The 11,496-nt window shown below is 30.5% G+C and overlaps 3 protein-coding genes and 1 long non-coding RNA gene across 5 annotated transcripts in view; 2 read left to right on the top strand and 2 right to left on the bottom strand.

Moving 5' to 3' along the window:
• GstD1 (glutathione S-transferase D1) overlaps positions 1 to 7,289 on the top strand; it is a 110,800-nt gene extending 103,511 nt beyond the window's left edge. Inside the window, exons 2-11 of the mRNA XM_069122284.1 lie at positions 728 to 876; positions 1,039 to 1,097; positions 1,531 to 1,672; positions 1,960 to 2,124; positions 2,412 to 2,552; positions 5,685 to 5,834; positions 6,442 to 6,500; positions 6,580 to 6,721; positions 6,848 to 7,012; positions 7,079 to 7,289. Of these exons, the coding sequence (XP_068978385.1) occupies positions 728 to 876; positions 1,039 to 1,097; positions 1,531 to 1,672; positions 1,960 to 2,124; positions 2,412 to 2,552; positions 5,685 to 5,834; positions 6,442 to 6,500; positions 6,580 to 6,721; positions 6,848 to 7,012; positions 7,079 to 7,222 (1,316 nt within the window). The 3' untranslated portion in view covers positions 7,223 to 7,289. The remainder of the gene's footprint in view (positions 1 to 727; positions 877 to 1,038; positions 1,098 to 1,530; positions 1,673 to 1,959; positions 2,125 to 2,411; positions 2,553 to 5,684; positions 5,835 to 6,441; positions 6,501 to 6,579; positions 6,722 to 6,847; positions 7,013 to 7,078) is intronic.
• Positions 2,555 to 4,027, bottom strand: LOC138184236 (uncharacterized). Its single transcript, XR_011174295.1, has 2 exons — positions 3,776 to 4,027; positions 2,555 to 3,366 (listed from the first exon to the last, which is right to left on the bottom strand). It is a non-coding gene; the product is annotated as an uncharacterized LOC138184236 (long non-coding RNA).
• A 165-nt stretch (positions 7,290 to 7,454) lies between the features above and the next one.
• On the bottom strand, positions 7,455 to 9,403 carry LOC138184233 (pyridoxal phosphate homeostasis protein). Of its 2 annotated transcripts, none has more exons than XM_069122007.1 (4): positions 8,799 to 9,403; positions 8,297 to 8,657; positions 7,778 to 8,019; positions 7,455 to 7,697 (listed from the first exon to the last, which is right to left on the bottom strand). In XM_069122007.1, the coding sequence occupies exons 1-4, from the start codon at positions 8,868 to 8,870 to the stop codon at positions 7,596 to 7,598; spliced, it is 777 nt and encodes a 258-aa protein (XP_068978108.1). In that variant the 5' UTR covers positions 8,871 to 9,403; the 3' UTR covers positions 7,455 to 7,595. The 2 variants fall into 2 exon arrangements, with proteins under 2 accessions (XP_068978108.1, XP_068978109.1); XM_069122008.1 differs by having other exon boundaries at positions 7,553 to 7,701; positions 8,799 to 9,394.
• Positions 9,404 to 9,601: 198 nt separating this feature from the next.
• Positions 9,602 to 10,941, top strand: ND-23 (NADH dehydrogenase (ubiquinone) 23 kDa subunit). Its single transcript, XM_069122009.1, has 4 exons — positions 9,602 to 9,758; positions 9,908 to 10,151; positions 10,229 to 10,421; positions 10,709 to 10,941. Exons 1-4 carry the CDS (start codon positions 9,731 to 9,733, stop codon positions 10,838 to 10,840), a joined length of 597 nt encoding a protein of 198 aa, XP_068978110.1. The 5' UTR covers positions 9,602 to 9,730; the 3' UTR covers positions 10,841 to 10,941.
• The last annotated feature ends 555 nt before the right edge of the window (positions 10,942 to 11,496 follow it).

An 11,496-nucleotide genomic window follows, 5' to 3' on the forward strand; every position in this document is an offset into this window, starting at 1 on the left:
CTATGTACGATATACAGCATGTCGAATTTATCTCGAACCGCTAAAATATCTCGAAAAAAACATGGATACAAAAAAATATTTCAGAAAAAAATTGGACAGCGTTGAGGGGGACATGCTATACTCTTGTGTATTCAATCTTGCGGTAACCTTGAGAGTGGCATTACAATTTTTGGACGGATACTTACATCTTTTATTACATATTCTTGTAGCTGACGTTTGTAGCAAACGTTTTCAAAATACCATAAACCCGTATCGTTCGCGCCATCCGTTATCGAGATACGAACTTTCAAATCCGATGTGTCGCCGGCATTAGCGTTATCCGATGTGCACCATAGAGAGGTGTCAAGGTTACCGTAAGGTCAAGTACACAAGAGTATACTACACCCTCCACGATATCGAGCAATATTTTTCTGAAACGTTTTTTCGTATGGTTCATGTTCACTGTATATTATATCTATATTCACTGTATCTATAAATATCGTTAAAACTTTTCTTCTATCGCACGTTTGTTGAATAGTTAAAACGATCACATATTTCATTATTTAAATTAACGCATAATCATTTCGCAATAAGTAAATAAATTTATTAATAATTTTGATACTATAATATAATTTTATAATCGTTTAAGTAATAGCCAGTCTAAATTTTATTTCTATTTTTAATTCTATACATCAATCCGAATCGAAGTCAACGAGTTTCTTAATCGACGCATTACATACCGTTACAGAAATCAAAATGCCAATTGATTTTTATCAACTTCCTGGAAGCGCTCCGTGCCGTGCCGCTGCATTGACGGCTGCCGCGCTTGGTATCCAAATGAATTTTAAGGAAGTTGCTATAATGAACGGAGATAACTTAAAACCAGAATATCTGAAGGTACGTGTAATTAATATAAGCTAAATATAATTCTATTACACTTGTATTGAATTCTATTAAAGCAAGAAATTAATATCTTGTATCGAATACTCGAATATTTTATTATATTTATATTTACTTTTAATATTTTTGGTAATATGTTTGATGTCTCCTTATGTACAGATGAACCCACAGCACACGATACCTACAATCGATGATAATGGTTTCTACTTGTGGGAAAGGTGAAATTGATTTATATATTATATTATGAATACTTCTTTAATTTCAAAGAATCTTACTTTCTTTTCTCAATACGATGATCTACCGTTTGTATGCTATATAAGTATACCTGCACTTAAATACCCATACGATTACAGTGCGTATGATCAGGCGAAAATTATTCGGATAACAGACTAGCAGGAATTTAATAAATTGATCGTTAACTAACATTTCGTTCCAAGAAATAGAATCCTATTATCGCTCTAACGCTATTTTGTAATTCTGCTGCAATTGTGTCTTTCCTTTCAGTAGATTTGCACTTTCTATCTTACAAGTCTGTGTTACAATTTTCACGTATGGAGTATTCCAGTACTCTAATACGAACGAGCAATGACAATAATTAACAAGATCAGGAATAAAAACGTATAGACGTTATGTACACTCTTTTTCTTTCAGTCGGGCTATTATGACATATCTGGTAAATCAATATGGTAAGAATGACTCGTTATATCCAAAGGATCCGAAGAAACGTGCGGTCGTTGATCAAAGATTGTATTTCGACGCATGCACCTTGTATAAATCTTTCGCAGACTATTACGTAAGTTTAAAGCCATTTAGTAACTTTTTATGGCGTATTGAAAGGAATTTCTATATTACATAACGTTGCTAGATTTTTTTTAAATAAAAGACCAACTTAATAGAATCTTACATATTTCATTATGCGTGGTATTCGTAAATAATTTCTTTTATTTTTATAAAAGTAGACAATTTAGGTGATATATACATGATTTTCTCGTCGAATCATCTAAAACCGCTATTTAATCTTTTATTTTAGAATGTGTATAAAGCGAATAATTAATCAGCGATCTTAAAATTTTTCATTAGTATCCTATAATTTTCGCCAAAGCCCCTAAAGATCAAGCGAAATATGACGCTATTGGTACGGCCATGTCTTTCCTTAATACATTCCTCGAAGGACAAGACTACGTGGCAGGAGAGAACATGACTCTTGCTGACCTGGCCATTGTGGCCACCGTGTCCACGATAGAGGTAACTTCCTTGAAAATATTATCTTATCAAAGAAAAAAAGAAAAAAAGAATCCAATTTATATTTGCAAAGTAATTACAACCTAATTTCTTTGAATAATTCCTATTTTCCCAACGTAATAAGCTGCTGTATTATCGAACATCTGTAATATATTCATCAATATGTTACATTGATAATAATATGACAGTAACGCCACTATCAAGAGACTTAGAAAAAAGTCATAAAAGAGAGTTTTAGAGAACTCTTTTATATAAAGTCACATTTATTCGTTACATCGTTTTAACAACAGGTCATGGACTACAATCTCAGCAAATATAAAAATGTGACCAAATGGTACGCAAAGATCAAGTCGGAAGCTCCAAAATACGAAGAGTACAACAACGCAGGCGTAAAGGCATTCAAAGAATTGGTGGATAGCATGGCGAAAAAGTGAAAAGCAAAACACAATAACAATATTCGAAACCATGATTTCTTTTATGTGAATTCTATATGAATAAATTTTTTATCGTTCCCTCTTACAGAGAGGAATTCTGCTTACGTATAATTATAGAGTCTAAATGCTACGTATATAATTGCCTTATATATGCTGTTACTGTTTTATATTTTGCAAAGGGTGTATTTATTATTATTAATACCGTCCAAAAATGTCTCGACATTATCAATTCCGTCAACTCCAACTTCACTCAATTTTCAGAAGCGCTTCACGCGAGATCATCGTTCACCCAACTAATTTAATTGTCAGATCGGTAATTAACGCAAACGTAAATAAGAATGTTGGGCCGAAGTCACGCAGCCTTTCGTTACGACTGAAATTTTTCTTAAAACTCGTTCATTTTCTCCACACCATTCGGAAACAATTTGTACGTGTCGTTACTCGTTCATCGTCGAAACCAATCAACCAATGACTCCAGCATGGCATCATCAGCAGTCAACGTGTTACACATGGAAACTTTACAAGTGAATAAGCACCAGCCGATATTCGATTGTTTCAACGAATATTATTTCACAAATGAATATTTTCCTTCAGCGTATTTACAAGCGAGAAATCGAATTCGTTGATACTCGTTCACACTCGTTCATGCTCACAATACCGTCCACATTTGTTCGTCCATGTTCGTTCATGCTTGTCCGCGTTGTTCGTCAAGTGTAGATCCGGCTCAGAAAGCTCGTAAATGCTATTGCGGAGTCGTTATAGCAGTACATCGACGCGTATACACTATCGAATTTGTGTTTCACCTGAAATTCTAAAAATTGGCAAACATTAAGTTCCAAAAATATTAATACATTGCATATTCATATCGCCATATGTGTATACTGAATTTTACATAGTTTCATTTTAGTTTTCGTACGAATTGAGGTAACCAACAACATTGTTACGTACCTAATTCTGTTTAATTTGACTGTCTCCTACGGTGGCGTTGTTTTAATATCGAAACGAACGAAAGAAATAATTCTACATGAAAAATTAAATAAAAAATATATCGCAAATTTTTAGAGATTCCAGGATATACTAAAAACACGTTGTAATAGTTGTCAGTTTGATGTTCACATACGGTAAAAAAGAACTGTTTCGAACCCATTTAAGGTAAAATTACCATTACCACGTACGATACGGTAAATAGTGGAATCAGCATCAAATACGTATTAATGAACCTTGTAATTATAGTAGCCACTTGCTGTTCGCAGTGCGACCAATTTACTTCAGCAATGACCATCCTTTTGATTCGATGTTCATTTGCTAATTATCCTCGACCTCGGTTTCACGTACGTTTTAATTACACTACAATGATCGGTGAAACACTTTCATCGATAGTTGCTTTTCTTTTTGCTATAACCAAACGGAAAAGATCTTTTCGTTTCTACGAGGAAACTTTGAGTCCTATCGTAAAACATCACCTAATGAATAAAATATCATTAAAGAAGAATAAAAAAAAAAAAAATAAATTTTAATAGTTTTAGAAGGAAATGATATTTACATAAAAGTGTGATCATTTGTGATTACTTCTAAGTTAAAACAATTTATTCGAAAGAAATAGAACTTAAATAGAGACTCGTTTTTGCTTATTAAAGATCATAACGAGTACTTTACTTTGCGTATTTCCGATATTTTATATAATTTTACATATTAAACATATTCTGTACACTTTTGTCTCTTTAACGAATACTTTTGGTGTGTAGATACTTTCTACAGCCATTACATACATGCACATACATATATTATTATATGTACATGTACATCGAACGAGTCAGCGCACAAGCTCTACTCACAATCAATTCACCTGTACGAATAAGATAAAGCATATTCATACCTTTCCTACCGTTCACAAGGAACGACCGCACTAATATTTCTCAAGACAGTGATAATAATTATTAAAAAGGAATTTGATACCACACGCCAGTTGTAGAATTATTACTATTACGAAAAGGTAGCAATTATTTCTTTGCATGTTCGTGATTGTGTTCACTGCTTCGTATACCGATTATAAAGAGCACCAAGATTTATTAATAAATTAAAATTTGTTTATTTATTAGATTTATTTCTAAATTAAGAAGCTCTCGACAAGTAAGAAGTATGATTTTGAATTTATCGTATACATATACCCAATTCTCGTTGTTAGACAGTTCAATAAGTCGCCTTCTTTACGTTGTTTGTACGTACGCTTGAACTGTTTCGCGTGTATCGATTGCTTGTTAATGGCGCACGCACGTAGCTGTACTTCGCTACACATGTAGTTCCAGATCACGTATATATAGGTTCTATCTATTACATCGATTGAAAACAAAACTGTGGCAATACGCTTCAATCGGCCAAAAGATGAAACCCTTACTTGTCGCGCGCTTCCGCGCGTGTTGCGCTTTGCAAACGGTTCCCATCGAATTTCAGTTCGGCAATCTCGCCATCGCTCGTTCCATTCGTCGTAAGAGCAAACGAATTCTTTCCTCTTTCCAATTTTTTATCGCCCTTTTCTGTTTTGTTTCTCTTTTATACGTTTTTTCGATGCAAATTCTCGATCTTTATTGGACTTCAACTAAAACCGAATATTCATGGTGCAAACATTGGAAAATCTCACAATAACTCTTGGCATTGTTCAACAATGACGAAAAGAATGTGCCATAGAACGCATTAAATGCGAAGTAAGGTACACAGGATAGTTCTGTAACTTTCGTATGTGTGTATATTGATTTAGTTAGCGATATTGATTCTATCGAAAATCGTTGTGAACGAAACCGGCGCCGCTGAAAAAAAGGGGCGTGTAATGGAATATTTCAATACTTTTCACTGACGGTCTCGAAAGTTTTAAAGTTGCAACGAAATATTTTTTCGATAACGTTGAAACGATACTTCACTAGCATGTGATACGCAGCAAATGCGTACATTTAATTGCATTGAGCGGCAAGTCACAAGCTACACGTGTGTTTAAAATGTTCAACCAGTTAATTATTATTAATGATTTCTATCTATCCTTTGCGAGGAATTATATTACATTCAGTTATACTGCGTACTACCATCATGAATTTTAATTACATTGTAACTGATGTTGAAATATATTCTTTTAGTTAACAAGCAATCATGTCAGTGGATCTGTATTACACGCCAATGAGTTCACCCTGCAGAGCGGTTCTCTTGACTGCCGAGGCCATTGGTATTACTTTAAATTTAATAGAAATCAATTTATTTGAAGGCGAACATCTAAAGCCAGAATTTGAACAGGTCAGCGTGCTTAAATATGTCTTGTATTATCTATTCTTTACGAAGTTTACTATATCGCATATTATTATAACATTTCATCTCTTCTAGTTCACCCTCGGAAATGTACTGTTCGTAATTTAGATAAATTTTCATATTTTCGTAGCAAGTAACATATCTATATTGGTATATTTCCATAAAGTTAATCCATAACATAAAAAAATACGTTTTATATATTCAATTGACAATCGATTGTGATAGCATGTCGAATATGGTCAACATAAAACCGCAAAAGGTTAAAAATCTTAAATAAATATCAAGAGTCATTTACGTAATAATGTCAATTGAAATAGTATTATTATCAATACACTATATTATATGGACCTATCAAATTAATAATGTACGGTCAACGAAACATTATACGCTTCCTCGATTATACAGCATTCGCAACAGTTAACTGAAAGTAATTAATAGAACGCAATAATTAATTAGAGGACTGCGTTTATTCTGTTTTATTTCGTTCTTCGATATTCCGCTATTCGTTTTATTCGATACCTACAGAGTATGTTTTAAAATTAAATTTTTACAATAATGCGTAAAATAACATATGGCGATTATATTCCTATTATAGCTGAATCCACAGAAAACTGTCCCTTTTCTTGTAGACGGCGATTACAAACTATCTGAAAGGTTTGTAATTAATTAATACGCAATGTGTATCATTTTCGTTTCTTATCATCCTCTAATCTCTTTCAATAAACGATTGCAGTCGAGCCATCATGTCATATTTAGTTGATCAATATGGTAAAAACATTCGTCTAAATCCGCAAACACCGGCTGGTCGAGCCTTGGTCAATCATCGATTACATTTTGATATTGGTACCTTGTATAGGGGCATGAAAAATTATTATGTAAGTTATTCAAAATTAAACCACTTTTATATCTTTCTTGTGTTTTCTTCCTTTTTGAAATAGGAGAAGTAAGGTGAGAATATAAAATAAATGATTATATCCTGAAACCGAACGAACTTGTTACAGTATCCAGTTGTGTTCAGAGGGGCAAATTACAATCCAGAATATTACAAGGTACTCGAAGGCGCGTTTGATGTCCTCGATAAATTTCTAGATGGGCAAGATTACGTCGCTGGTCGCAATTTGACCATCGCCGATCTCGCATTGGCAGCCACTGTATCAACATCGGAGGTATACATACATCATGAGAAAAAGGAAACATTAATTGGAGATTTAAATGATGGTTACTGATCGTAGGTTTTCGGTTTCGAGGTGGAGAAATACGTGAATGTTGCTAAATGGATGGATAGAATAAAATCATCCGCGCCAGGTTATCGTAAAGCCAATGGTGAAGGATTAGAAATAATGAAAAAATTGGCCGATGATGCAAGAAAGGAGTAATCTATGCCACTATTGATATATTGGCATGTTATTTGTTAAATTTAATAAAATTGTAGAAAGTAGAAAGTAATAAAGTAAGCCTTCCTTAGAAATACATTGAGACTTTATGATCACTCTGTATTTATCCATTTATTTATTTATCCATTTATTTTATTTATCCATCTGTATTTATCCATTTTTACGATATTGTCCAACTCTTTATACATATTTTATCTATCTATCGATACATATATGAGAAGTATTTTATCTAACTTTATTACTTGAAATTATTAAAATTTTTCCAAAATGTTTCCTACAACAGTAATATATTACTGTAGAGACCGACCAACCTACACATCATAAATTATATTTATAACGATATTATACAATATATTTATACAAATATTATACAAAAAATATGTATTTCATTAGGTATCCTTTTTCGCTCTTTCCCCAAATATAGCAGTACCAACTCTAATATTAGTACTTCCCAACTCTACCTGCATAAAGATAATATCATATTTTAATACATGTCTGACATTTTTAAGAAAGTATAACAATTTCTAATAAAATTACCGCGTGTTCATAATCATTTGACATTCCCATTGATAACTCTATCTTATTTAAATCAATACCCAATTCTTTTGAAACTTTTTCTCTACATTCTTTCAGACACAAAAAATCAGGATTTGGTCCTTTAGCGAGATCATGTCCAAACACGCCTATTGTCATAAGACCTACAAATTCTAAACTTGTACAGTTATCAATAATATGCTGAACAAGAGTACAAACATCTGTGATTTCACAACCACTCTTTTCTGAAAATGTAAATTTACAATATATTTAACTTACTAAATTATAAAATCAGAATAATCCTAATAACTAGAAGCCAAGACATAGCTTACATTTATTTGAACTTACTTATTTGAAGATGAAACAAAAATTTTGCATGAATTTCATATTTTTAAGGTCATATAAATATTATGTTAGGAAGATTGAATATAATAAAACATGCAATATTTTTGTTCATAATATTTTCATATAGAAATATAAACAATAATCGTAACCAATTACTAGAATTACAATATGTAATACCTTGTTCGTTGCTAGTATTCACTTGTACCATTACTTTTAATTTCAAATTTTCATGTACTCTAATTTTAGACCAAGAAGTATTTAATGCTGAAGCAAGTTTTTCATTATCTATTGTTTCAATAATATACAAATTTGGAGTAGTTAATAATTTGTTTATTTTATTACGTTGAAGATGGCCAATAAAATGCCAACGTATATCTGTACATGTTTCTAAAATACTTGAGTGATTTCCTTTTTCAACTAATTCATTGACATAATTTTCTCCAAAATGTCTTTGACCAGCTTTATACGCATCCACAATTAATTCAACTGATTTCAATTTACTCACAGCTACTAAACGTGGCTCACAATACTTGTATTCCTGTGAAAAGGAGGTTAAATATACAAATTATTACTATTAAAACATGTCTCTATTGTTTTATGTTTATATTTTTATTTAATCCATTTACATAATTCCAAAATAATTATCATTATATAAATTTATATAATATTTATAACATACGGGTAACCTTCTAGCAGAAGCAGCAATAATTTTATCTTGCACTACTTTTAAATTCGTTACCAATTCGGCCATTTTGACTACTTTTTAAACTTTTTTTTATAACATTTTTTATCACTACGAATAAATTAGGATGATATTATACTATTATATAATACTTAAATAATACTTTATCTATGCTTTTTAACACATATATGTATTACACATTTTATTTAAAAGAAATGTTCCGACTAAGATAAAACAAATTTGTTATTAAATTACTGTGTGTAGCATTATAAGAAACCATAATCAATGTTATAATCTATATTCAACATTACAGGTTAAACCGCAGCGGCAATTATATGTCATGACAGCAAGAAAATTTAGAAAACAATTAATAAATGTAATATAACGATATGATTTTTTTTTTGTTTCTATTTAAATTTTAAAATGGAACACAATATATTTGACAATTAAGGCAAGCCTATAAATTCTACATAAATCTATCAATAAATGAAATTTATTGTTCACTTCTTCCTCTAAGGAACAATGGAAATATTTTAATTAATTGTTTTTAATACTGAAAATTAATATACCAGATTTTGGTGAACATTATTACATAACCTAGATGCCGCTGATATGTGGGAAAAGTTTGTATATTAGACTTATATAAGCTGATGTAAATAGGTATAGTTATACCCATTGTCTATTATAAAGTTACTTATTATATTTATACGACCGTGCACTAAGTATAGTATATACATACATATGTGTATATGTATACTATAGTTTCATACGGATATATGAAGTTCAATTTTCAATGCGAAGAAAATTATTCTTAGTTCGCGCATAGTTAGAACCAGATTGTATCTGTATAGTATATATCATATATATATATATAGTATATCGTAAAAAGAGTGATTGCACGAAGTGAAAGCAATTGTTGAAATTTCAATATGACATTCCTGAAAGCTATACAACCAGGTAAATTTAACAAAGCTATTTTCTGTTTCCTAATACAATTTAATTGATTCTTTTTCTATCAAATGTAATATACAGATATCATATAACCTATAAAATTATTATTTTGTCTTAATTACACATTTGATTTTCTGAAAGTATGCTTTTTACAGGTTTAAAATTATTTCAAACTTCCACGAAAATCTTAAATGTACCTGTACGAACTAAATATTATTTTATTTCCCCGGAGAAGTTAACGTTTGATAATAATGCAACAAACAGATCAATGCTTCTAGAAATCATACGTGGTATTGGAATTACACTTTCTAACTTCTTTAGTGAACCTGTAACAATAAACTATCCTTTTGAAAAGGGTCCCTTAAGTCCAAGATTCAGAGGTGAACATGCATTAAGAAGGTATTGGTATAAAGCTTTTTATATCAAGAGTACATAAAATTTGTACTGAAGAAAATATAATAAATTTATTCTAATAGATATCCTTCAGGTGAAGAAAGATGTATTGCATGCAAATTATGTGAAGCAATTTGTCCAGCACAAGCAATCACTATTGAAGCAGAGGAAAGAGCAGATGGATCCCGCCGTACAACAAGATATGACATAGACATGACAAAATGTATATATTGTGGATTCTGTCAAGAAGCTTGTCCAGTGGATGCAATCGTGGAGGTAATGATTAATACATAAGTATATATAGTAGTGCTTGTTTAAATTCAAATAGAGCTATTTTGTCTAAATTCAAATAATCCAGCCTTACCATTACTTAGTGTAATTTAAATTTCAGTATCAGTTTAATGTAATCCAAATCTAATGACAAAGAGAATAAATAGACATAGTAAGAGTAATATATTAATTTCTAAGTGTCAATATCTATCATAAAATGTAAACAATTCTATGTAGATATACGGGAATACCTATTACATAAGATTTATATTTACCATATGAATTATTTTTAGGGTCCAAACTTTGAATTTTCAACAGAAACACATGAAGAATTATTGTACAATAAAGAAAAATTGCTGAGTAACGGAGACAGGTGGGAATCAGAAATTGCTAGTAATATTTATGCAGATCATTTGTATCGCTAAATAAATTGTAAAATTTAGTGAAATACAGTAATAATTAGTAGTAATAATAGAAGATGTCTATTATGTGTGAGCTATTTTATCAATAAAATGCTCGCTATATATGTATATATATATATATATATATATATATATATATATATATATATATATATATCCTACATATTGTTAATTTTATTGCAAAAGAAGTAGTAATGATGAGACACTACTGATGCTACTTTTCCTTAGCATATACTTACCATATAAATGAATTTAATAACTGTGTTTTTTCCTTCCTATATATTGGTCACGTTACTTCATTTAAATCAATAAGAAATTAAATATTTATGTAAATAAATCACGTTATAAAATCATATGAATATCAATTATATTTGATGTTAATGAACAATGACTTAAAATAATATAATTTTCCATGTCTTTATATAAATTTTACACATTAAGTATCTCATTACCAATGAAAATTTTGCATATTATTACCTGTTCTTTTTATTAGTTTCTATGCGTTTATTATTTAATGTAATTTAATTTTATTATTTAAAACATGTTTTAATCATTTTTAATGTTTTTGTATTTATAATATTCCGTTTCCCCCCAAAAAATACCTTAAATAATCTTCTTACAGTAGTAATATAAATTACAAACTGTTATTCATATACATA

Source organism: Bombus flavifrons, chromosome 10, assembly GCF_040668555.2.
Source record: "Bombus flavifrons isolate JBK064 chromosome 10, iyBomFlav1_principal, whole genome shotgun sequence".
Classification (NCBI taxonomy): Eukaryota; Metazoa; Arthropoda; class Insecta; order Hymenoptera; family Apidae; genus Bombus; species Bombus flavifrons.

Coding starts and splice junctions, on each gene's coding strand:
- LOC138184233 (XM_069122007.1), bottom strand. CDS start 8,870: ATGGCCGAATTGGTAACGAATTTAAAAGTAGTGCAAGATAAAATTATT. Junction 8,020..8,296: donor GAATACTAGCAACGAACAAG/GTATTACATATT, acceptor TTACATTTTCAG/AAAAGAGTGGTTGTGAAATC. Junction 7,698..7,777: donor CAAATGATTATGAACACGCG/GTAATTTTATTA, acceptor TTATGCAGGTAG/AGTTGGGAAGTACTAATATT.
- ND-23 (XM_069122009.1), top strand. CDS start 9,731: ATGACATTCCTGAAAGCTATACAACCAG. Junction 9,759..9,907: donor CCTGAAAGCTATACAACCAG/GTAAATTTAACA, acceptor TGCTTTTTACAG/GTTTAAAATTATTTCAAACT. Junction 10,422..10,708: donor CAGTGGATGCAATCGTGGAG/GTAATGATTAAT, acceptor AATTATTTTTAG/GGTCCAAACTTTGAATTTTC.